Genomic DNA, 25,527 nt, shown 5'->3' on the forward strand with positions numbered 1-25,527 from the left:
GGAGAGTGTGGAAAAGAGGTGAAGAAGCGTGTCCAGGCAGGCTGGATCGGCTGGAGAAAAATGTCAGGTATGATGTGTGATAAAAGGGTGTCAGCTAGGATAAAAGGAAAAGTGTATAAAACAGTGGTGAGACCAGCCATGATGTTTGGACTGGAGACAGTGCCACTAAAAAAAAGACAGGAAGCAGAGCTGAAGATGTTGAGGTTTTCTTTGGGAGTTACCAGGTTGGATAGGATCAGGAATGAGTACATTGGAGGGACAACTCATATTAGAAGCTTTGGAGAGAAAGTCAGAGAGGCCAGACTGAGATGGTTTGGACATGTCCAGAGGAGAGACAGTGACAATATCGGGAAAAGAATGCTGAGCCTTGAACTGCCAGGCAGGAGACCGAGAGGAAGACCGAAGAGGAGGTTTATGGATGTTGTCAAGAGGACATCAAGGTAGCTGGTGTGAGAGAAGAGGATGCACAAAACCGGGATAGATGGAGGACATTGATTCGCTGTGGCGACCCCTGAGGGGAAAAGCCGAAAGAAAAAGAAGAATATCTTGCATTAATTTCCTAATAGTAAAATTATCTGCAAAAAGCTCCTCTGAGTCGATCGAAGTGTGAATTCAGAGAGAGTGTGTGGAAAGGTGCGCCAGCTGGAGCGCTGTTTGTCGTGTGCTTGATCCGAAGATCACTCTGCCAGATCCGAAGATCACTCAGTCAGCCGTGGTGGGTGTGTATCGTGAAAAGTAGTGCATATTTCAAGGTTTAATTTTCATAAATTTGACATTCGCAAACCGAAAAGTTCGTAAGGTAAGGTGTTCGTAAGCCGAGGTCTCACTGTATCACCTTGAAGGCCGCTCCCGGGAAATATCGTCTGACCTCAAACCGGTCCGTAGGGGAGCAAAAATGTGTTGGGGAGTGCTACTGTAAATGACTCCACACGGCATAAGATGTGCGTGACATGCGCAGGTGCTGATTAGGAAGGACCTGGAGAGCTGCGACTTTGGATTCAGCGTGTCTGACGGTCTGCTGGAAAAAGGCGTCTTTGTCAACCTGATCCGTCCTCGCGGGCCGGCCGCCCGGGCAGGCCTAAAGCCTTACGACAGGATACTGCAGGTGTCTTTTGTTTTCCTCCACCCAAATTCACGTGCGTTCTCTCGAATTTGACAAACGGGCCCACCTCATGCATTCTACTGTGCGATTTGGCCAACGGAGGTGGTCACGTAACCAAGTTTCACAAACCCCCGTGACGCCTGCACATGAGCTGTTTTTGAGAGAGGATCAACAATATACTCTTCCTAGCAGATCTCCTGTTTTTTGCCAAAACATTGTCCTGTTTTGTTTTTCATCACAAAAAAAGTAAGGTAATTTCTCATAACTCATTCGCTGCCATTCCCGAATTTATTCGGGAATTGAAAAGTGTGATGTGGAGCACCATTCGTGAATTTGTTCGGGTTTAGATTTTTTCTTGTGGGGTGCCGATAAAGCGCTGTTCAGACCTTTGGCAGTGTTTTCCCCTCCCACGAGGAGGCAGCATTTACCTTTTGTCCATGCTAGCGCTTTGTTACAGCTTCAGCTGTTGTTAAAGCGCTACATAAATAATTGATGTATGTATGTATTGTATTTTGTACAGCCACCCCAATCTCAAGCTAAGATAAATCCAGACCCATCTAACATAGAATTGGAATGGAATTATGGAATTAACTATTTTTTTCTGATGGAAGAAGAGAATGTCATTTATTATTTTTCTTACGCTGAATTGAGTCTTTATGTAGTCCTAAAACTCAATATTCTGTGGGTCCTACAATTTGAGTGAAAATGACAAAAACCCTGGCACTGGAGTGGACACAATTTGGCACATTGTCTGGCAGTGAATGAGTTAAAGTTGGATCTTTTTTGGAGGGGGATATTTCTTAATGAGTTTGAAAAAAAAAATATGGGCATTGGAGTATCCCTCCATGCATTTTCCGATCTACTTTATACTCGCAAGGTGGGGGGGATGCTGGAGCCGATGCTAGTTGTCTTCGAGCAATAGGCAGGGGACACTCTGAACCTGTTACCAGAGACAAACAACCGTCTGCGCCCACACTTTAGTGTTCCATGAACCTGCCCATGCGTATCTTTGTAATGTGGGACGAAACTGGAGTACCCGGAGAAAACCCACACAGGTGCATGGAGAACATCCAAAATGTTGAGTTGTTTTACGCTTACAAATAAAATGTTTTATTATTATTATTTCTGATTTTGTTTTCACGACAGCTATCTCCAGTGGCGCATATTGCAGACTTTCTAAGATTATGTAATGTACAGTAAAGTCTCGTTATATCGATATTCTCGGGAGTCGGAAAAAATATCGAAATAACCGGACTAACGATATATCCAATCCTGCGCCGAACTGCATTAAATGGGGGCAATAAATGGGGGATCTTTGATATGGCATGTAATTTTCTCCTTCAGTTCATGGATTGCGTATCTAGCCTGCTTTTGCACTGTAGTGAAGTGAAAAATAAACGTATGCATTAAATAAAAACGTCATTTATTATTTTCATAACGCACTCTTGCAATAGTGACTGTGTAGCACTCGACATGTTCTATACACACGAGCGAAACCACGAACACCAGCATGTACATACTGTATGAAATTCAGTGATTATTGCAAGCGATAAAGATATCTGAATGCAACACACTTAAATACATGTATGGAAAACAAAAGCTGCAACATTTACATTACTTACGTTGATAAATTATTCTGCGGCACGTCGAACTCTTTCGCAATGGAGGATTTGCTTCTTGTAGGATTCTCCTCTACAGGCACTATTTCCTTGTACTTCGTTCCGATGTCACAATTCTTACGTTTACCCATGGTTGAAATTGATGTTGAACAACTGTATACTGTATAAGAAGACTACAGTATGTTTCAGATGCTATTGCAGCTCTGCTACACAGTGCAAGACACGAAAGCTGGTCACGTGACCAACAATGTTACGATACAGATTTCTCTAATGGTAGTACTGTATTGAAATCCTTCAACAAATATCGATTCAGCTTAAGCTGCTTTTGTATCGATATAAGCAGACCAAAATGACTGGCGGGAGATGAAAAGGGCACCGTAGTAACCGGATTATCGTAATAACCAGGTATCGTACGAACCGGAACTAATCATACATAAAAGACTAGAAATTTGCCGGAAATGAAAATAGTATCGTAATAAGCAGTACTATCAATATAACCGAGACTTTCCTGTATGTAAAAAAAATAAATAAGAAATGGATTTACGACAACTGCAATGTATGACAAATTTATGACACTTGAATGAAAGTCGAATGTATTTGTCCACATTGAAAATGTCATTTTTAGTGATTTTTTTTTTTCTGTCCGCTTTGTTTTATTGCAGGTGAACCACGTGCGGACAAAAGACCTGGACTGCTGTCTGACTGTGCCGCTAATTCTGGAGGCGGGAGCCAACTTGGATTTAGTCATCGGCAGGAATCCAGCGGACGCGAGCGCCACCAAGGCTTTGCCCCCCCACCGCCAGCACCCTCCCGTCTCACTGCTCTGCTTTTCAGAACGCCACGGCAACAGTGTCGCCCTGTGAGCGCTACGACCTATTGGCACGGCCCAGGTGGTGTTAATAGACATATTCACATGATTCTTTTAGGGAGGGAACGCCGGTTTTCAGGCATGTCTGCTCCTTGCAAGGGTCTGTAACGCACACGGAGCATCCAACCAAGTTCTTGAGTTGACTTTGTCCCCACGAACATGTACTTCATTGCTTCCATATTCACGCACACACAGGGTGTGAGCCCATTAGGGCTCAAAGAGCATTCGGGGGTTGTTTTCTTGGCTCACTTCCCGCTTTTCCGACATAAAGGGTCCTCCCCACACCACAAATAGAATTCTCACAGCCACCAGCCAAGTCTCGTCAAAGTTTATCTTCCGTGATATTCTAGATGTCTGTCCATGTCAATCTGGCCGACGTCCTTGGGAGCGTTGGCATTCTGATTGTTTTGCATTTTTCACTATGTTGCCAAAATCGCCACGTGCACGTTTACACTTGATGGGAATTGTATGGGTTTGATTTCACTGATGTCTGTTTTCACTTTTTTGTTTTGTTTTCACGCACCACCACCACCACCTTGACCCCGTGTTGTTGGTTCGACCTGAGCAAGTGACTTATTAACGAAGAGAAGCCCCGGCCGGTGTCCAGTCTTGTTTACCTCCATGGGGTTGTTGTGAGCGTACTTCCAATTCGATGCGAATATGTAAACTCTAATCCGTTAGACGATCAAATATTGCCAGGGGTCGATTTTTAAAACCTTCCAAGAGGAATCCGGTGTTCTGACTTTGCTGTAAAGTCACAGTTTTTAGTTGTCCTACAACAAGCCTGTTAAAATTGATGGCCTGGGTGCTATGACTGAATCAACTGTTTTTATTTGCATCATGTCTTTTTTTTAATAAAAATGTGAAAACCCATGATGAGTTTGGTTCTGGTTCTGTGGTGTTGGGTAGTTTGCTGCCATTTGTCCTTTGGTGCAGAGATCATCTCTGCCAAAAGATCAGAAATGTAAAATGAAAAGTCAAATTACATTACAATGTTTACACTTCCCAAAGAAAGTTTTATATATATGTGTTTGTATATATATGTATATATATATATATATATATATATATATATATATATATATATATATATATATATATGTATATGTATATATATGTGTATATATACAGTAAAGTCTCGTTATATCGATATCGGATATATCGATAGTCCCGGTTATATCGATACTATTTCTATGCGCACACGGAGAAAATTACATGCAAACAGGGTCGGATATATCGATAGTCCCGTTATATCTATTTTTTCGGACTCCCTTGAATATCGATATAACGAGACTTTACTGTATATATATGTGTATATATGTGTATATATACACACACACACATATATATATATATATATATATATATATATATATATATATATATATATATATATATATATGTGTGTGTGTGTGTGTGTGTGTGTGTGTGTGTGTGTGTGTGTGTGTGTGTGTGTGTGTGTGTGTGTGTGTGTGTGTGTGTATCTTCTTCTTGTCCTTTCGGCTTTTCCCTTCAAGGGGGTCGCCGCAGCAAATCAGTGTCCGCCATCTTTAGAGGTTTGATCCGCATTTTTTTTTTGGCCAAGCTTTTACGTCGGATGCCCTGCCTGACACAACCCTCTGTATTTATCCGGGCTTGGGACCGGCACAAGAAGACTTATGTCCCTTTGTGGCTACAGAACAAGCAACATTACACACTCTGAGATTTCTATTATGAAACATTTTTGCACAGTTTTAGTATACACCACAGTCCTGACATTTCTATGATCTGAGAATACTTTGTTTTTTATCTTTTCACCCCCCCCCCCCTTTCAAATTGCTGCTGTGGACTGCAAATTTTGTGGGACTATTTAAGGCTTTCTGATTCTGAAAACCCAAATAGAACTGTCTAGTGCCTCTTTGCAATTTTTATTGTGATGATACTAGTGCAACGTCTCCTACCGGAGACCAATTCCTTGTGTGTTCTATGTACTTGGCAATAAAGATGATTCTGATTCTAACCTTTTAATAATAATAATACATTTGATTTCTAAGCACCTTTCAAAACTCAAGGACACTTTACAGTCACGGGATAACTTTTTTTTTCTGCGGGTGAGCAGCGGCAGCCATTCTTTTGTTCGAACATTGTTCTTTTTGTCTTCTCTCCTGTCTTCAAGATGACCATGGCTTGTTTTCAATTTATTTTTAAGTGATTACTTATGGACTGTTTGGACTTTTATTTTCCATTGAGCAATTGGAATGACTCGATGGAAAGAATGACTCTCTCTTTTCCCTATTTTCCTTGGGAAAGTGCTTATCTTCAATGGGAAAGAGCATTTACCCAACTGAAAAGAGTACCAGGCAGATTTTAAGGCGCAGACCAGCCTTTATTGATACAAACACGTTTTAATCATAATATCTTAATCATAATTCCTTTCATCACTTTGCTGCTGTGAAATGTAAATTTCTCCACCGTGAGACTAATAAAGGCATATCCAATCCAATATCTAATAATCTATCATTTCCCCAGATAGAGATGGAGAGATCGAGAGACAGCGAGGTAGCTGGATAGCTAGATAGTGGGCTAGCTAGATAGCGAGCTCACTAGATAGCGAGCTGGCTAGATAGCGGGCTAGCTGGCTGGATAGCTAGATAGCTAGCTAAATGCCACGTGGCTCCTCTTTCTAAGCGCCTTTCAAAACTTTCAAGTACACTTTACAGTCATGGTAATTGGCTGTTGTGCATACGCAATTGCCAAATGAACGTTCGTTTGGCAATTTGCACACAATCAGAAGCCTGTTTCATGCTTCGGACTATACAGTGACTGTAAAGTGTACTTGAGAGTTGTGAAAGGCGCTTAGAAAGAGGAGTCCACGTGGCTTGTAGCAATTAGCTTGTTGTTTTTACTTCATTGAATTAAACAAACGTTTGATTTGAAAGAAATCTTTTTTTTTTCCTTGACGAAGTTGTTTTGAAAGTTGTACGCCTGACGAAAAAGTTGTACGCCCCAGGCCTCCGGGCAGACGTTATTTCAAACTATGATATATATACTACAGTGAGACCTCAACATACGAACTTAATTGGTTCCCCGACAGAGTGTGTAAGGTGAAAAGTATAGATCTAAAAAAAATTCCCATAGGAAACCATTAAAATGGGAATAATCCGTTCCCGGGTTTCCATAAAATATACCTTTCAACTAAATAAGCCTTAAAACTACACACAACATACCTTATTCTATGTATAATAAATGTGCTATTGTATCATAAAGTCACTTTATTTACATTTGTGATGGTCATTGATGGCTTGGTGGAATGGCGTTGGAGGTCCGAGGTCAAAGGGAATTGCTGTTTGGAAAGAGTCACATTCCATAAGGACTGTAATTAAGGAAATAAACTGCTATAAAATAAAGTCGTTTTATTTACCTTTATGATGGTCATTGATGGCTTGATGGAATGGTGTTGGAGGTCGAAGGTCAAAGTAAATTGCTGTTTGGAAAGAGATGCACATTACATGAGGACTGTAATTAAAGAAATAAACTGTGCTGTAAAATAAAGTTTTATTTACCTTTTTGATGGTCGTTGATGGCTTATGGAAGGAGAGTCACCTTCCATAAGGATCATTCCACTTTGCCAACATTGTCTTTATGAGCTCACTTGATGAGCTCATCTCCTCAGATGTTCTGTTACTGGCTTTAAAATCCTCAATAAACGCCGAACTTCCAGCTTGGCGCATGGCGATATCGGCGTGAATTAGCCGTGGTGTCTCGCATAAAATACAGTAAAGTCTCGTTATATCGATATTCTCGGGAGTTGGAAAAAATATCGATATAACCGGACTATCGATATATCCGATCCTGCGGCATGTAAATTTTCTCCTTGCGTTCATAGAAATAGTATCGTAATAAGCTGTACTATCGATATAACCGATATCGATATAACGAGACTTTACTGTGTATATATATATATATATATATATGAATCGAACTGTGCCTATAAAAATTGAAAAATGGCTGCCACACCACCCCTCTCAACATATTGGAAGCCAGGCCTGTAACGGATAAAGAATTGAGAGGTAATATCCGAGTTTGATTGTTATACTGCTTTGACCTGAAATAGACCCACCATGCGAGTTCATGAGGTTTCCCTCCGAGTGGACGCTGCCCTCATCAAGCACGCAGTGTTTACATCCAACTTTGCTTGATCAAAGATCATTTGTCATTGCCGCTATTTGCGTGCAAGCGCATGCGTGTTCTCCTACCTCCCTCAACCCTTCTTTGTCAGCAAGACAAGCGGCGCCCGACAGATAGATGGGAGTCGGACACTTTGTAATCGATTTATCCTTCAGGTCAAGCGTTGATGAGCCACGTCAGAGAGTACAAAGGGCTGAAGGAGAGCCCGGAAGCGGCGGGAAGGGGAAGGGAGGAGGACCTCATTCAATCCAGAATAATTTTCAGTCTTGAGTCTTTATCCTCCACTTTCTTATGGTGGTGGTGGTCGTAAAGACGCATCAAGTCGAGCGTGTCCGAGAAACGCTTTATTCCAAGTGTCGGCGCAAACGATGCAATGTGCATCTTGAATGGAGACAAACATGAGAATACAAACATACTTTGGTACGTCCAAAAAAAATTTGTCCCTTGCCGATGAAGCTGAAGGGCAACCTCATTTTTTTCCCCCTCACGAGGGTATTGCAATTTCGCTCTCATTTGCTAATCTAACATTCCCAAGTTGCCGTTCCTGCGCTGACCATTGATTGCACTGTGTCATTGAAACACATTTCAACAATTGCTCAAGGAATCATTCGCTTTTGTGTGATGTAGAAAATTGTTACAAAAGGCAGGTGTGATTGACAAACGATTGTTCTGCTCTACAAAAGTTGATTAAAAACACTAACAACAAGAAAGCAGGACATCTGCTGTTGAAATGAGTGCAATCGAGCTTTTCAGAATGTAGAATATAAAAAAAAGGAGGGCGGGGGGGATTGTGGATTATTTTCGATTCCTACAAGTATCGACTACATTTATTAACACTAAGAAACTGCACAATTTATATGGTAACATAGTTCCTGCTAAAACGCGTTGCATGTTCGACAGCAAGGGTCTCAGTCATTTTTTGCTGCGGGCCGTGTTGTGATTATGATTTCCTCTTGGGGGGCCGTTATGAATTTTACGAAGCCATTAGAATGTTTCATCCCCTCCACATATTACACATAGAGTTCACAGCAAATTAATGAATAACTAGTTTTCAAATCGGAAGTCAATAATGACTGTTATTGTGTCGATGAAAATGTTTCTTCAGCCGTCATCTGTACTTCTTTGAAGGTGTCTGACGCTTCGCTTCTTATCCAAGAAGCTTCGTCAGTAATCTAAAGTCTTACTGGTAGTTTCGGCCCAATATATATCCCTACTGTCCAGACGTGGCGGTGCCGGAATCTGCTATGATTGGTCCCTGCTCTCAGGTTGGTGGGAGCAGAGGACTACTCCCTGCCACTCCACTGGTTGTTCCTATTGTCCTGACTGACGACAGCGCCACGTCTGGACAGTAGGGATATATATAGGGCCGAAACTACCAGTAAGACTTTAGTTTTCTGACGAAGCTTCTTGGATAAGAAGCGAAACGTCCGACACCTTCAAAGAAGTACAGATGAGGACTGAAGAAACCTTTTCATCGATGGACCCATCCTGTACGACTGAGACCTTACACAGACGGACTGCTATTGTGGTTGACGGGACAATTGGTAATTTTGGTTCAGACTTTAGCAAGCATCATGGCACTTGATGTGTTTGATTTGCTTTCACGGGACGAATAAAATGATGCGGTGGGCCAGATTTGGCCCCTGTGCCTTGACTTTGACACCTGTTGACCTAGCTCTCTCTCTTTCTAATCAGCTAACTGGCTAATCCCTTACATCACAAGTGTTAAAGTACCTAGCTAGCTCGATGCCTAGCTAGCTCCATTGCTAGCTCACTCAATAAATGAGCATGGATTTCACAAGATTGATTTGCTTTTGTGGCTGAATAAAATGATGTGGAGGTCTAGATTTGGCCCCCGGGCCTTGACTTTGACACCTGTGATGTACAGCAACATTAAAAACAAACGCTACCAGAACAGTGAGATGGCAATAAAGTGCAAAGAGAGGTTTTACAAAACAACAACAACAACAACAACAATGCACTGGCACTGACCTTCGCAGTCACAAAAGAGGTCGACAGACTAAAAAGTTTTTTTTTCATCGTTGCGATTTTGATACAATTATTTTTTTTTCCTTTTACTTCTCATTGTATTTGTCCAAGGCCTCTAATAAAAACACTGCATCATATCGGATCTACGTCATTTCCGCCGAGCGCCATGGTTCCGACGACCATGACACGTGTACGAAAGCAGGCGTGGCGTCACACGACGTGCCGACTGCGCAACACATCCAACCGGTTGGCCGAGTTGAAGAGATTTCATTCCCGCTTCTTTGTCGGCCGCGACAATTCCTCGCCTCTCGGGAATGGACGAGAAAAGGTAGTCAACGTAATCTAGATTCAAATCTACCATCAGTGCCAAACTACAGCCTTCAATCACAGTTGAAACGTTATCAAGTTGATATGGTACAAAAATCACATTGAGACCGATTAGTCGATTAATCGATCGATTAATCGATAGACATTTCCCCTCATTGAGAGCAAAGGGTAGAATCCAGAAGGCGAACGGGCCGGTCGATGCAAAGCGAGCGACATGGGCAAATCGGAGAAGAACGCGGAAGGATGGACTTCCTGTCACGATGGTCTCCCTCTCTCTCACATGGTGGTTTCCACGATGGTGTGGGTGGCCTTGAGCGAGCCGTCGTTCCCGTTGGGGTCAAGGGGTTGCATCAGCTCGCCGCCTTTGGCCGGCGCGTATTCTTCAGGTCGGGAGCTCACACCCGATTTGGCCGGCGCCGCCACCGCTTTGATCCGCTGCGGCCAAACGGGGAGAAGAAGCCAATCGGTGACCGGCAAATGGACAACCGGCGGAGGGAGCGATCGGTCGCCGGGTCCCCACCCGCTCACCTCAATGAGGGGTCCCTCGGACTGAAGGATCTTGATGAGCATCACCATGGGGATGCAGATCATGGAGGCCAAGGCCAAGAACCAGCCCAGACCGATGGCCCAGTCGGGGTATTCGTAGACTTTGTTGTAGGTCAACGGCTTGTACTTGACCAGCGAGAAGACAATAATCTAAAGTCTTACTGGTAGTTTCGGCCCAATATATATCCCTACTGTCCAGACGTGGCGGTGCCGGAATCTGCTAGGATTGGTCCCTGCTCTCAGGTTGGTGGGAGCAGAGGACTACTCCCTGCCACTCCACTGGTTGTTCCTATTGTCCTGACTGACGACAGCGCCACGTCTGGACAGTAGGGATATATATAGGGCCGAAACTACCAGTAAGACTTTAGTTTGCTGACGAAGCTTCTTGGATAAGACGCGAAACGTCCGACACCTTCAAAGAAGTACAGATGAGGACTGAAGAAACCTTTTCATCGATGGACCCGTCCTGTACGACTGAGACCTTACACAGACGGACTGCTATTGTGGTTGACGGGACAATTGGTAATTTTGGTTCAGACTTTAGCAAGCATCATGGCACTTGACATGTTTGATTTGCTTTCACGGGCCGAATAAAATGATGCCGTGGGCCAGATTTGGCCCCTGTGCCTTGACTTTGACACCTGTTGACCTAACTCTCTCTCTTTCTAATCAGCTAGCTGGCTAATCCCTTACATCACAAGTGTTAAAGTAGCTAGCTAGCTCGATGCCTAGCTAGCTCCATTGCTAGCTCACTCAATAAATGAGCATGGATTTCACAAGATTGATTTGCTTTTGTGGCTGAATAAAATGATGTGGAGGTCTAGATTTGGCCCCCGGGCCTTGACTTTGACACCTGTGATGTACAGCAACATTAAAAACAAACGCTACCAGAACAGTGAGATGGCAATAAAGTGCAAAGAGAGGTTTTACAAAACAACAACAACAACAACAACAATGCACTGGCACTGACCTTCGCAGTCACAAAAGAGGTCGACAGACTAAAAAGTTTTTTTTTTCATCGTTGCGATTTTGATACAATTATTTTTTTTCCTTTTACTTCTCATTGAATTTGTCCAAGGCCTCTAATAAAAACACTGCATCGTATCGGATCTACGTCATTTCCGCCGAGCGCCGTGGTTCCGACGACCATGACATGTGTACGAAAGCAGGCGTGGCGTCACACGACGTGCCGACTGCGCAACACATCCAACCGGTCGGCCGAGTTGCAGAGATTTCATTCCCGCTTCTTTGTCGGCCGCAACAATTCCTCGCCTCTCGGGAATGGACGAGAAAAGGTAGTCAACGTAATCTAGATTCAAATCTACCATCAGTGCCAAACTACAGCCTTCAATCACAGTTGAAACGTTATCAAGTTGATATGGTACAAAAATCACATTGAGACCGATTAGTCGATTAATCGATCGATTAATCGATAGACATTTCCCCTCATTGAGAGCAAAGGGTAGAATCCAGAAGGCGAACGGGCCGGTCGATGCAAAGCGAGCGACATGGGCAAATCGGAGAAGAACGCGGAAGGATGGACTTCCTGTCACGATGGTCTCCCTCTCTCTCACATGGTGGTTTCCACGATGGTGTGGGTGGCCTTGAGCGAGCCGTCGTTCCCGTTGGGGTCAAGGGGTTGCATCAGCTCGCCGCCTTTGGCCGGCGCGTATTCTTCAGGTCGGGAGCTCACACCCGATTTGGCCGGCGCCGCCACCGCTTTGATCCGCTGCGGCCAAACGGGGAGAAGAAGCCAATCGGTGACCGGCAAATGGACAACCGGCGGAGGGAGCGATCGGTCGCCGGGTCCCCACCCGCTCACCTCAATGAGGGGTCCCTCGGACTGAAGGATCTTGATGAGCATCACCATGGGGATGCAGATCATGGAGGCCAAGGCCAAGAACCAGCCCAGACCGATGGCCCAGTCGGGGTATTCGTAGACTTTGTTGTAGGTCAACGGCTTGTACTTGACCAGCGAGAAGACAAAACAGCCCTGAGACAGACATGCCATCAGGTCTTAGTTTCGAGCGGGCGCTACAGACGCCGCCGCGTTTGGGCAGAGCTCTCACCATGCAGAGGACTGGCGTGACGATGGTCCAGCTCCATTTCATCCACGGGTTGGGTCTGTAGCCGATCATATCCTCCACCCCGTCGTAGAAATTATCAACGCCTGCCCAAAGGTGAGGAGAAAGAGCGCTTTGATTATTGGCTGCCTACCTCCACCTTGTTTACGAGCTCTTATCGGGGCGGGAAAATCATATTGTATCTTGCGACAAAGATATCGCTTGACATTTACCCGCTGTGGCCCCGGAACGAGTTCACTGAGTCATTCAGTCACTGAAGAAAAAAACACTCACACATACCCTTGTTTTTTTTTTTTAATCAAGGCTTAAAAAAAACAAAAACAAACAAAAACTAAGGAGCAAAGCGGGGGGAAAAAGATGGATAAACAAATAAACAAATAAACAAATAAATAAATAAATAAATATCTATATTTATATATATCTACATGTATATGTATACATGTAGATATGTATATATATACATGTATATATATATATATATATAAAGTACATATACATGTGAACATATATATATATATATACACACACACACACATACACACACACACACACACACACTCACATATCGGATATATCGATATATTATATATATATATATATATATAATATATATATATATATATATATATATATATATATATATATATATATATATATACATACATATACATACATATATATATATATATATATATATATATATATATATATATATATATATAAATGGGAGCAACCCATCAGCTCAAGCGTGACAAATGGTGTGAACTAAACCAGGCGGGCAGACGTGTTGTGCGTTTTTTTGCAAGACTTTGGGATGACCACTGCTCGGAGGAGAAAAAAAAAAAAAAAAAAAAAAAAAAAAAAAATAATAATAATAATAATAATAATAATAATAATAATAATAATAATACATTACATGTATAAAAGCAAGCCAAGGAGAAAGTGGGGCGCACTGACCGTAAACCCAGGCGACAGCGATACATTCGAAAAACGCCACCCACAAAAGGCACACGCCGCTGGCCGCGTAGTAGTCAAAAAGTTGAAAAACGTACATGCCGCCCTGGGAAGAAGAAGAAAAACAAACGAACAAACGGTCACGTCAATGCCTCGCCCCACACAAGAGAGAGGTCACCGTGAGACGCCAAATGACTGACCTTAGTCACCATGGCGAGTCCCAGGAGGTAGCTGATGAAACACATGACGGCGATGAACATCTCTCGCCGGTAACCCTTCCTGAGGATGGCTGGGTACAGGTCCACGATGGATGTGATCTGGCCTTCCACTTCCACAAACTAAGACAAAAACACAGACAGCAAAGACTAGCTTTGGATTGAATAACGACGGGCAGCCATGTTGCGGTCGAGACGGCAGTGGGAAGGGCTTAGTAACGTGAAAACGTCAACACACCCCAGGAAATGAGACAGAGAAACATTGGTGGGCGATTTGGATTTCGTCTTTGAGGGGAAATAAAAACAAACTTCATTTCGGAAATATGCTTGTCTCGTTGGAGGGAGTTTTCTTCCGGGCTTTTCCCTTCAGGGGTCGCCACAGCGAATCTCTGTCCTCCATCTAACCCGGTTTTGTGCATCCTCTTCTCTCACACCAGCTACCTTCATGTCCTCTTTGACAACATCCATAAATCTCCTCTTCGGTCTTCCTCTCGGTCTCCTGCCTGGCAGTTCAAGGCTCAGCATCCTTCTCCCGATATAGTCACTCTGGCTACTCTGGACATGTCCAAACCATCTCAGTCTGGCCTCTCTGACTTTCTCTCCAAAGCCTCTAATATGAGTTGTCCCTCTAATGTACTCATTCCTAATCCTATCCAACCTGGTCACTCCCAAAGAAAACCTCAACATCTTCAGCTCTGCTACCTCCAGTTCTGCGTCTTTTCTTCAGTGGCACTGTCTCCAGTCCAAACATCATGGCTGGTCTCACCACCGTTTTATACACTTTTCCTTTCATTCTTGCTGAAACCCTTTTATCGTACATCACACCAATAATGTTCGGATCCACTGAATGTAAATTGTACATTTTGAAAGGTATTATTATTATTATTATTATTATTATTATTATTATTATTATTATTATTATTATTATTAATGATGATCATCATCCGCCTTTGAAAGACTCCTCTGGGCTATTCCAGCTTTGCTCACAACTCTGGAAACCCAAATTACCAGATATTCTTCATCCCACTGTCACAGCTCCGCACCCACTTTTTTGTATTTTTTTCTTCTTGCAAGGGATCCTAATTTCTTGCTCTCCTGTTTTTTTAGCCCAGGCAAACTGTTTTGTATTTTGGTCCTCACCTTTTGCCAACGCCGCCGGTTTCTTGCGTTTTTCACAGTATATTATCACCAACGGGCTTTTTCACACTTTGTCCGTCCAATGGCTACTTTCAAAATACTTTTTCTTGTTGGATTTTTGAAATTTGGAACATATGATAGTGACAAGCAATAAATGTTTCGAACCGGCAAAACCCTTTGGGGATTCGTTGAACACCTTTGTGGCTGTTTGCGAACCTCAACAAACAGTTTTTTTTGGGGAGAACATGTCAGTTTTTTTATTTTATTTTTATTATTATTATGTTTTATTGTGGAGCAGATGTCAAATGTTTTTGTATTTGTGGGCGTCCCACGTCAAAGATCTAGGACCCACCTGGCTGTCAAGACCAAGAAGCAGCAGCATGATGAAGAAGAGGATGGCCCAGAAAGTTGGCAGCGGCATCATGGACACCGCTTTCGGGTAAGCGATGAAGGCCAAGCCGGGACCTGCAGGTCAAACATGTTGGGGGGCAGGGAAGGGGGGGGGGGGGGGTGAGGGGAGGGTCAAGTTAACAACTCCTGGCCAATTAAAGCTTGGACGATATCCCCAAACCCAAAATAAAATTCAATCATTCAAATCAATCGACCAGTTTGAGCAAGTGAGGTGTAGCAAGATGGCGCCCGAGTAGACAGCCGTCAGCAAGTGCTCTCATGAGCCTTGCTTTGTTTTGTTGTTTTTGTCTTGTTTTGTGTTTTCTTTTGTCACTTTGTGTTGTTGTGCGTCATGTGGAATGGATACGGATTGTTTTTCAGCATTTTTGTCCACATCAAGGAGGAGACTGTGCTGAGCGGTTGCGCCTTTTCGGCAGCATGAACATGCCAGTACTGTTTTTGAATGGGAGGAATGTCGGTGCCATTTGACTATCATTGCTGGACAGCTCTGGGGCCATTGTGCTTTTTTGCGCCTATAATGGGCAGCATCTTCACAGCCCCGCTTTGTTCAGCGGAAAGGTCGGTGCTGTTGGACAGTCTGCGGCTGGATGGAGGGGCTTGAGGAGCCCGCGGTAAGGAGTGTCAGCGCGGAGTGCCGATGCGTATGTGGAACTGTTGCGGCTTGGAATTGAAGCGGATTTATTTGGGACAGGAGATGTGAGACAATCTCTTTTCGTCAATGGATGCTCCAGCTGTTTGTTTGCTTTCAACATTTAGCTGTAGTCGACGTGCACATTCCACCATGATGTCCCTGATCCACTGGTGGAAAGATGCTTTGATCCTCTCCTCTTTCATCGAGAACTGCTTCATGTAACAAAGAGGGTACAGAAAGTGCTTAAGAATTAATGACGCTCTGTGTCTTTGTGTTGTCATATTGTCTTCGTGTTGTCATATTTATTTATTTAGTTTTTTTTGTTCTTTTGACTTCAAGACGGCGCCGCACGAGTGGCTGCCTTTCCAGCAGCCCATGTATTTTGTTTTTCTACTTTCATTCCTTTCATCACTTTGCTGCTGTGAAATGTAAATTTCTCCACTGCGAGACTAATAAAGGCAAATCCAATCCAATCCAATCCAATCCAACAACCGTCTGCCCCCTCCTAATCAACCTACACCAACCAAATGTGACACCATCTGGCACCTCCATTAAATAACAGAAAAACACAAGTCCAAAGTGCGCATTGCGCGTGCAGAAGCCACAAAGGAAGAACAAGACGCTCCGTCGGCGTTCGCGCGGGGGGGCCAATAAAGATAACAAAGGCGTCGTCCGAATGTAAACAAACAGTAAGCCAGCATGATGGAAAATGGAGCAAGTGTACTTTAACTTCCGTTGTAATTGCTCACCTAGTTCAGCGAGTCGTTCTTTGACCCGTCGTAAAACACGCCTTTAATTACTGAGAGCTGTCGATGTCTGCGGTTGGATGGATGCATGGCTTGAGGAGCCCGCGATAAGAAGAAAGGAGAGCGCTGATGCGGATGTAGAACTGCCGCGGCTTGGAATTGAAGCAGATTTATGTGGGACAGGAGATGGATGCTACAGCTTCGTGTTTGCTATCAACATTTAGTTTGTAGTAGACGTGCAAATTCCACCATGACATCACTGATCGATCCACTGCTGAAATGGATGCTTTGATCCTATCCTCTTTCATCTAGAACTGCTTCATGTCATCACAAAGAGGGTACAGCAAGTCCTGAATAATGAATGACTCTCTGTGTGTTTGTGATGTCATGTTATTTGTTTTTTTTGTTTTTTTTTTTTCCCAAAGATGGCGGCGCGTGACCACGCAGCGACTCCCCTCTCCCAGCAAATTGGCATTTTCATGTTTATTATGTTTGTTAAGTCATTATAAGTGCCTTGCATGCTGGGTCCAATAGGACAGTAATTTCATCTGTGCTGTATGTCATGCATATTAGCATATTTGACAATAAAGCTGACTTTTACTTTGATTTTGATGTGCCATACAGGTGAGCTTTGTTTCTCTGTCACTATCGTTTCTCCCTCCCATCAGATGAAAAGCCTAGGTGTCATTCTTGACAGCACACTATCTTTCCACTCCCATATAAATAACTTAACCCAGTCTGCGTACTTCCACCTATGCAATATCAATCGTCTTCGCCCGTCTGTCACTTCTCACACCACTGCTATCCTCGTATCCTCGAGGTCTTGTCACCTCCCGAATTGACTATTGCAATTCACTTCTCTTTGGTGTCCCTCAGAAACCTCTCTACAAACTTCAACTTGTCCAGAATTCTTCAGCTCGGATCATCACCAGAACGTCATCCTTTCACCACATCACCACCGTCCGTCCTCCACGAGCTCTACTGGCTCCCGGTCAAATACAGAATCAACTTTAAAATTCTTCTATATAAATTTAAAGCTATCCATAACCTTGGCCCCCCCTTACCTATCAGACCTTCTTCAAATTTGTATTCCCTCTCGTTCCCTCAAATCCTCTTTCTCCCTCCGCCTCTCTGTGATGGGTGACAGAGTCTTCAGCTGCTCTGCCCCCAAACTTTGGAACTTACTTCCTCCCAACATTCGTAACATCGATTCTCTTCCCACCTTCAAGTCCCATCTCAAAACCCACCTATTTAAAATTGCATTTTCTGTGTAGCTCTCTTGTTTCTATTTAAAATTGTATTTTATTTATTGCATTGTATTTGTGATTATATTTTATTTACTATAATACTTATGCTTGTCTGTGACTGTAAAGTGTCCTTGAGAGCTTTGAAAGGCGCTTAACATGTAATTTACAGTAAAGTCTCGTTATATCGATATTCAAGGGAGTCCGAAAAAATATCGATATAACTGGGACTATCGATATATCCGACCCTATTTGCATGTAATTTTCTCAGTGCGTGCATCGAAATAGTATCGATATAACCGGGACTATCGATATATCCGATATCGATATAACGAGACTTTACTGTTATTATTATTATTATTATTATTATTATTATTATTATTATTATTATTATTATCCCAAAGTAGGGTCTTCTCCGTAGGGTCTCCAGGCTCTCCCTCAGAGACTGGAGAGGAGCCAAATGAGGCGGCTTGGGCAAAAGAGGGAAGTCTGGGCTTCCCTAATCAAGCTGCTGCCCCCACGACCCGACCCCGGATAAGCGGCAGACAATGAATGGATGGATCGAAGTCCAAAGTAAAATTCAAATCACAGACTAAGTTTTGATTTTCTGGCATTTCCAAGTGAACAAAAGGGGTTGCACGAAAATACCAACAATGACACCAAATGATAAATGCATTCTTGATGGTGGACAGTAACCAACAGCGGATCGGGGAGAAAAAATTTCTTTAACAATGCATCGTGGAAGAAACAAGCTTTTGAGTGTATGCATCCAATCTAATCTCAGGCTAAACCACAAAAACATGGTGCGATTGTCTTGGCTGAGCACACTCGCATTTCGGCAGCAGCGCCTCCACACTTTTGATCCCAATGTACTTGAACTAATTTTTTGCAGCGGGCCACATTGTCGTGACGATTTCCTTCCGAGGAGGGGGAGGGGCGTTCTAAATTTGGGGAAGCTAAAGAATGATAGAATATTTCGTCCCCTTGACATATTATTGCTGGCTAGCTATTAGCTATCTATTGGCTTGCTAGCTAGCTTTCTATCTATTTGTCTAACTATGTTATCCGAGTTACTTCCGGGTTGAGTGGACGCTGGCGCGTGTGGCTGCCGCTGCTCACTCACAGAAAAACTTATCCTGTTTTGAAAGGCGCTTAACATGAAAGGTGCTTAACATGAAATGTATTATTATATTATTGTTATTATTATTATTATTATTATTATTATTATTATTATTATTATTATTATTATTATTATTATTATAGCAAGAACGCACAACAAATTAATGAATAACTAGTTTTCAAATCTGAAGTAAAAAATAATGACTGTTATTGTGGTTGACATATGAAAATTTGACATTTTGGTTCGGACTTTAGCTAGCATCATGGCATTTGACATGCTTGGTTTGCTTTCACGGGCCGAATAAAACGGTGTGGCGGGGCAGGTTTGGCTCCCGGGCCTTGACTTGGACACCTGTGGAGTAAGTGGTTGGGAAGCCGTAACATCAGACAATGGGGCCAGGTTGCTTTTGTCGGCATCACCAAAACACATGTAAATGAGCATTTTTTTTTAAAAACGGCCCATGCGCAGGAAACAAGACAGTGGTGTTATTTGAGCTCTCGGGCTCAATGGTGGCCAGAGTGCTAGAGTGCTAGACTTTCAAAGTCTAGCACTCTAGCACCTGACCCAAAACCTGCCTCTGGCCAAGTGAACCATCATTTTTTTGGGGGGGGGAGGGATGATCTGGGACAAATCTCCAATGCCTTTGTCTTTTTAGTTGGGCAGCGGGGCGTCCTCGTACCTGACTCTGCCACGTCAGCAATGTCCACCCCTTGTTCTTGCGCCATGAAGCCCAGGACAGAAAAGATGGCGAAGCCAGACACAAAACTGGTGCCGCTGTTGAGGACTCCCAGCAGCAAACAGTCCCTATGTGAGTCACACAGAGGTCATGGCGGCTTGTTAATCAACACGGATGTGGGCAAAATTTTATTTTGCCGACCGGCTCCCGCGCCCCACCTCGTAGGAGGTCTCGCTCACCTGTAGCAGTTGTACTTGTACTTATTGTAGCTGCCTAGGGATGTCATGGCGCCCAAGCAAATGGCGTAGGAGAAGAAAATCTGCGTCCCCGCGTCAATCCACACCTTGGGGGTCGAGACAAGAAGGGGGCGGGGGGTTTAAGCTCAAGTGTGTGACTTCCGGTTGTCCGACTGCTGTTTGTTAAAAGCAATGTCAGTTTTCATTTCATCACCGCAGATGCGGAGACAAGATGGGACGGTGTGCTTTAGAAGAACCAGCTAGTGGATATGCTCAATTGGCAGCCATCTTGGGTGGGGCGGCTTTCCCGTCAAGGGAAAAGATAAGGCAGAACATTTCTCCGTTGATTTTCATGAGGTAGATTACCCCCCTCCAAATGATAACGTATGTGCTATCAATAAATTTTTTAGGGCGAGGTTCAAAATAATATTTTTTTTTCTGCAGGCGTAGTTGGAGTTACTTTCCATCTTCATACACACAACTTCCGCCTTGACTCTTAGTTTAGAGTCGCTGTCAGCAGGCAGCTCAAATGGGGCGAGGCAGAAGGCGATGGGCCTTCTGCCTCGTTGGCAATTTAGCTTTCAACACATTCAAAATCAAACCTGACCCAACAACAGCTTTGTAGATTAAAATAACAAGAGTGTCAGTAATTTCCAGGGTTACCTCCGGGTCCCGCAGGCGCGTCAAGTCCGGGTAAAGGTAGAATTTGATGCCCTCAGCCGCCCCTGGCAGGGTGACTCCTCGTACCAGCAGCACAATCAGCATCACAAACGGGAATGTGGCGGTGATGTACACGACCTACACAGAAGGAGAAGTCGTGTCATTCTGCTCCAGTCGTACCCCAAACGTGCACCGAACATCCTTACTCACCTTCCCGGTGGACTTGACTCCTTTCCAGATGCAGAAGAAGCAGACCACCCACACCACGAAGAGACAGAGGGCCAGGTCCCACTTGAGGGGTCCGATGTCTTCGATGCCGGACGAGATGCTCAGGACGTTGCGTCTGTGCGACGTCAACGGCACGTATCGGCTTGCTGCTACGTATGAAAAGCAGTCGAACGGTGTTTGGATTCATACTCACTCCCAGAACTCGGTTACAGGGGAGGTGAAATTGGTGGTGTTGGCCAGCAGCCAAAGAGACTTGTTCTTTCGAACGGTGTCCTCGACACATTGCTCCGTGTTCCAGGGCTGATTGCATTTGGCCCAGGGGAGCTCGGGCTGGAAGCACTGGAACAGGTAGTAGAGACCCCAGGCCAAGATCACGATGTAGTAGATATTCAGCAGGGACACGATCACAATAGAGGCGTAGCCAATGCCTGCCGACAAAAGGAAGAGGACGATCAACGGGCCACCGAAACGCCAACGGCTGCTGCGAGGGTTCCGCTTCCGGTCCTCGGGGTTATCCAAGTAAAACGCATCCCATGCCAAGTGGCCTGGCAAATGCAAACAGCGGCAACGTAAGCAGTGGCTTCACAGTCAGCGGATCGCAATCGACTCGGGTGCCATTTGGGAAGCGATGCTTGAAAAACGCTACAAAGATGCCAAATCCACAATCATGCTCTGCTTTCACTCGGAGCACAACGTGCAGGAGCCTTCCCAACAAAGATTGGCGGAAGGACCAAAGGTCTTCCAAGTAAAACGTCGGACGTGACGCGACTTCTAACATCACCATTACTCGTGAGGTTGTCTTTCCAGATAATGGCTTTTATTCTGCGAAATTCTTGGACTGCGGCTAACTTTGTCGGCGGCGACCATAAAACCAAACCGCTGCGCAGTGATAACTCACCAAGGATTTGACACGGTGCGGTCAACACACTTGGAACCATTGTGAGAGGGGCCCTTCCTCATTTAGTCTGCAGCGTGCAAAGAGATTCGTCCCAAACGTGAAGCTTTTAAGGACCATTGACTTGCGCAAGGTCCGGATGTGTACTCGGAGATCCAAATCCTATCCAGGTGCAGAAAGTAGAGGAGACCCAAAGACATCCGTTGCTACCGTTGTCAAAACCAGCCAGCCAAAATCAAGCCTCTCCTTTGTCTTGGGATCACTTGGAAACTGTCATCTATGCCAATCCTCCATTCCAGTTGCTCCATAATGCCGCCGCACAGCTCTTTAAAGGTACTCGAAAGAGAGAGCACATGGCTCCCGCCCTGGCATCGCATCACTGGCTACATTTGAGTTTTTTGTAAGATCGTGGGGTTTAGATTTTGTCCTAATCTTGAAAAATGGAACTGGCCCTTCCTAACCTCTCAAACACGACCAGGCTTCCGCTCTGCGGACCAGACACGACTAGAGGAGAACTAAGCTCAGACGCTCTGAGGGCATGGAGCCCTTTTCTGTTGCCGGTCCCTCGTTTTAGAATGAGCTCCTGCTCAACACAGGCAGGTACCTGTACCTTGTCTTCAAACTCAATTTTCTTCATTAACTTTAGACTCAACATTAGTTTTCTCCTGGTATTCCTGTTGCCTCACACATCCGTAAAACATACATGGCAGGCTGATTGACCACTCTAAACTTGTCCCTAGATGGGAGTGTGAACACAAATAGTTGTCAATTTCTGTGCCCTGCGATTGGCTGACAACCGCTTTGAAGTATCCCCTGCCTATTATCCAAATATTTTTCCTGACGATCTCATTGTCATCACCAAAGAGTCAAAGGGCCCAGGGACTCGCCAAATGACAGCAAATTAGGCCAGAGATGCAAAGATGTTTTCTCTCATTTGGTTGGCGTTTGGATATTGGGAGCACATTTGCTTTGAAATTTCAGGACAATTTGTCCATTGTTAGACCCCTTGAGCCATTGACGTTGGGTGGGCCCACGACGCAAGGAGATCCTGAAAAAGACATCTGTAGAAACCGCGTTGTTGGGCGACTCATTAATGCCACCGATGGGTCATTTCCATTAATGAGGTCAATGAGGGGCAAACATCTCTTATGATTTGCTGCTATTTTGGGATGAACTTGGGGTGAACCTCAAAACCGAATTCCTGCTTCCTCTTGATACCCACCCACAGTATTTTTATACTGAACATCTTTGACGACCCTTTTGCGCAGAAAGCAAACCGATGTGCGACAGGTGTGATAAAAGACTCTCAGGTACCCCAGATGGCAACTCTGCCTCAGAAAGCGCAGACCACCCTCTCGAACGGTGACAGTTGAACCTGACTGCAGAGAATTGGGAGGGGGGGTTCACGGGGCGTTGAATTGGGACTTCGACATGTTCACGGGCCCAGACAGAAAACAGCTTGCCGCAGTCTTTCGGTAGATCCTCAGTGTGAAAACAAAAACCGTGCGGTGGCGACACGTCGCGTGGCGATCGTTGCTAGGCAATGCGTCTTTTTTCACTCCTGTCTGTTTCCATGACAACCATGATCTCATCCATGTATTACTACACAGACAACCTACTATGCATCGGTTGTGCCTTGCAAAATGCCGCAAGGGGCACATCAAATTATTTCAATCATCCTCTGTGCTGATTAAGAATCGCATATTAAACTGAAAGTTTTTCATTCAAGTCGGGATCCTACTGAACGGCAAATGTTTTTCAGTCTGGTTCCGAAGTGGTGCCGTTTTTACCATCGCAAATCCATGTTCAAGGATTCTCAACTGGCGACAAGTACACACGTTTGCAACGTTCGAGGAACCCGACGAAAGATGACGGGATGGTGGGGTCAGGGGACTTGGAAGTCCTTGAGCGTCTGGCGTTTGGACTGACCCGTGAAGATGGGGCAGAGTTTGGCCCAGCAGGTGATGCCTCCTTCCGAGGTGTACTGGCCCAGCGCCACTTCCAGGAAGAAAACCGGCAGGCCCCCCCCAACCAGGAAGATGAAGTAAGGGATGAGGAAGGCACCTGGAGAGTGGAACCCGGGAAGTCCGTCAGACCGCCCGGGGCCGTCGTCCCTGACGGGGCGCCCGCGACTTACCCCCGCCGTTCTTGTAACAGAGGTAAGGGAAACGCCAGACGTTGCCGAGTCCCACGAAGCCGCCGGCGACCGACAGGACAAAGTCCAGCTTGCTGGCCCACTTCTCCCTCTGTGGAGCCTTGCCTTCCGCCTCGTCTTCGGGCCTGGTGCCGGGGCTCTTCCCTGGCGAGGGTTTCAGTGTGTCCTTGTGGAAGTCCTTCAGGCATTGAAGCTTCTCTTTTTGGGCCACGCTGTGGAGAAATGAGAGGCAGCAGAGGGCATTCAGGGGAGATAATGCCATCTCCCGATTGCGTTTGGCGCGACCGCATCATCGCCGGCGTGGCGCTAATCTGGCTAATCTGAGTGCCTGCCGTGGCGAGGTCATTCCAGATCCGAGAAATGTTTGGGTGGCCCGTTTAAACCCAGAGCAGAGTCCTCGTCTAAGGGAATCCTTTCAAAAGGGCGACACCGCCCGCATCATTGGTGGTGGGAGGTGTGGGGGGGTTCTTTTTTAAAACTCGAGACGCCGTCAATCAATCAAAAGGTGACTAAATGCTGAAAAATGCAAAATGGGCATCCGGCTGGTTGACTGGCAAAAGAATGATCACCGAGGTGCACTCCAGAGCTGCCAAAGTTTGCTTGCGCTCCAGCACCGGGAGATACAAATATAGAGAAGACGATAACGCAGAGCCCGCTTACACTCGAGTTTATGGTGAGTGGAGCCAATGGAAGTTTCCTAGAAAGGCGGGATTTCTACGTCGCGGGGCACCACGTACGTTTCTCAACTGGAATGTGTAGCCCAACATTGACAAACTTGGAACTTGGGCCACAGTGGCGCCAAATCAAGTCAGAGTGGGACAATCGTAGATAAGATTACATTTTACACACACACACCGCCTCCATCAAACATTGTCGACAGAGTTCTTTCACCTCCAAACTCCCCCCACGGTGCCCCTCGTCCAAGCGTGAGCACAGCATCGCCGTTTTCTGGCATTTGGCTCGCCCCCGTTATGCATGGCAAGTCAAACTGAGTGGCTTTCCCTTCCCCGTTACATAACTGGATCTCAGCCATTGCTCGTCTCATCCTCTCCCTCGATTCCCTCTTTTGCCGCTGCGAATGACCCTCCCACGGCACCTGCTTGCGGCAGAGAAGCGGATTCAAACCGCCGCCGGCGTTTTCCCACGGCAAAAGAAAAGCATTCTAAATAAGAGGGGCCACGACAACCAGATCGAAGCCACCACGGTTGAGAGAACAATTGAGAAACACATTCGGAAGCCGACCTTCGAAACCAAATGACTCAAAAAGAATTGAGAAAGAGAGGCAAGAAAACTTACATTTCCTTCATGGCTGCGCCAATATCCAAAGTCTGTGGCTGTCAACGGTCACCATTCCTGTGCACCAAGTGCATTTATGCCAGCTCCGGCCACCCCGAGCGGATCTGACAGCGAGGCCGGCCCCCCTCGGCTCAAGACAATTAAATCCAATGCGGGGATTGGACGGAGCCCTGCTTTGACACACCACTCAGGTACAAACATGGAAGACTGTAAATTTCCAC

General features: G+C 45.0%; 3 protein-coding genes across 8 annotated transcripts in view; 1 reads left to right on the top strand and 2 right to left on the bottom strand.

Moving 5' to 3' along the window:
* LOC148903611 (glutamate receptor-interacting protein 2-like) overlaps positions 1-4,462 on the top strand; it is a 52,682-nt gene extending 48,220 nt beyond the window's left edge. For 5 of the 6 annotated variants that reach the window (XM_089005760.1, XM_089005783.1, XM_089005769.1 and 2 more), the window contains exons 23-24: positions 959-1,105; positions 3,384-4,462. In XM_089005760.1, coding sequence (XP_088861886.1) covers positions 959-1,105; positions 3,384-3,584 — 348 coding nt within the window. In that variant the 3' untranslated portion in view covers positions 3,585-4,462. The remainder of the gene's footprint in view (positions 1-958; positions 1,106-3,383) is intronic. The other variant, XM_089005792.1, reaches the window with a different exon arrangement.
* A 3,625-nt stretch (positions 4,463-8,087) lies between these two features.
* Positions 8,088-11,946, bottom strand: LOC148903612 (sodium- and chloride-dependent taurine transporter-like). Its single transcript, XM_089015985.1, has 3 exons — positions 11,830-11,946; positions 10,601-10,768; positions 8,088-10,507 (listed from the first exon to the last, which is right to left on the bottom strand). Exons 1-3 carry the CDS (start codon positions 11,944-11,946, stop codon positions 10,349-10,351), a joined length of 444 nt encoding a protein of 147 aa, XP_088872111.1. The 3' UTR covers positions 8,088-10,348.
* LOC148903613 (sodium- and chloride-dependent taurine transporter-like) lies at positions 11,437-25,483 on the bottom strand. Its single transcript, XM_089005832.1, has 14 exons — positions 25,307-25,483; positions 23,993-24,222; positions 23,785-23,919; positions 21,154-21,388; positions 20,943-21,075; positions 20,736-20,870; positions 20,076-20,179; positions 19,840-19,964; positions 15,361-15,473; positions 13,857-13,994; positions 13,660-13,762; positions 12,688-12,788; positions 12,441-12,611; positions 11,437-12,347 (listed from the first exon to the last, which is right to left on the bottom strand). Exons 1-14 carry the CDS (start codon positions 25,315-25,317, stop codon positions 12,189-12,191), a joined length of 1,893 nt encoding a protein of 630 aa, XP_088861958.1. The 5' UTR covers positions 25,318-25,483; the 3' UTR covers positions 11,437-12,188.
* Between the last annotated feature and the right edge of the window lie 44 nt (positions 25,484-25,527).

Source organism: Hippocampus bargibanti, linkage group LG01, assembly GCF_051943395.1.
Source record: "Hippocampus bargibanti isolate YZ-2025 linkage group LG01, ASM5194339v1, whole genome shotgun sequence".
NCBI lineage: Eukaryota > Metazoa > Chordata > Actinopteri > Syngnathiformes > Syngnathidae > Hippocampus > Hippocampus bargibanti.

Coding starts and splice junctions, on each gene's coding strand:
- LOC148903612 (XM_089015985.1), bottom strand. CDS start 11,946: ATGGTAGATTTGAATCTAGATTACGTTGACTACCTTTTCTCGTCCATT. Junction 10,769..11,829: donor CTCTGCAACTCGGCCGACCG/GTTGGATGTGTT, acceptor GTAAGACTTTAG/ATTATTGTCTTCTCGCTGGT. Junction 10,508..10,600: donor CCGAGGGACCCCTCATTGAG/GTGAGCGGGTGG, acceptor GTTTGGCCGCAG/CGGATCAAAGCGGTGGCGGC.
- LOC148903613 (XM_089005832.1), bottom strand. Junction 20,180..20,735: donor CGCGCCTGCGGGACCCGGAG/GTAACCCTGGAA, acceptor TCGACCCCCAAG/GTGTGGATTGACGCGGGGAC. Junction 12,348..12,440: donor CCGAGGGACCCCTCATTGAG/GTGAGCGGGTGG, acceptor GTTTGGCCGCAG/CGGATCAAAGCGGTGGCGGC.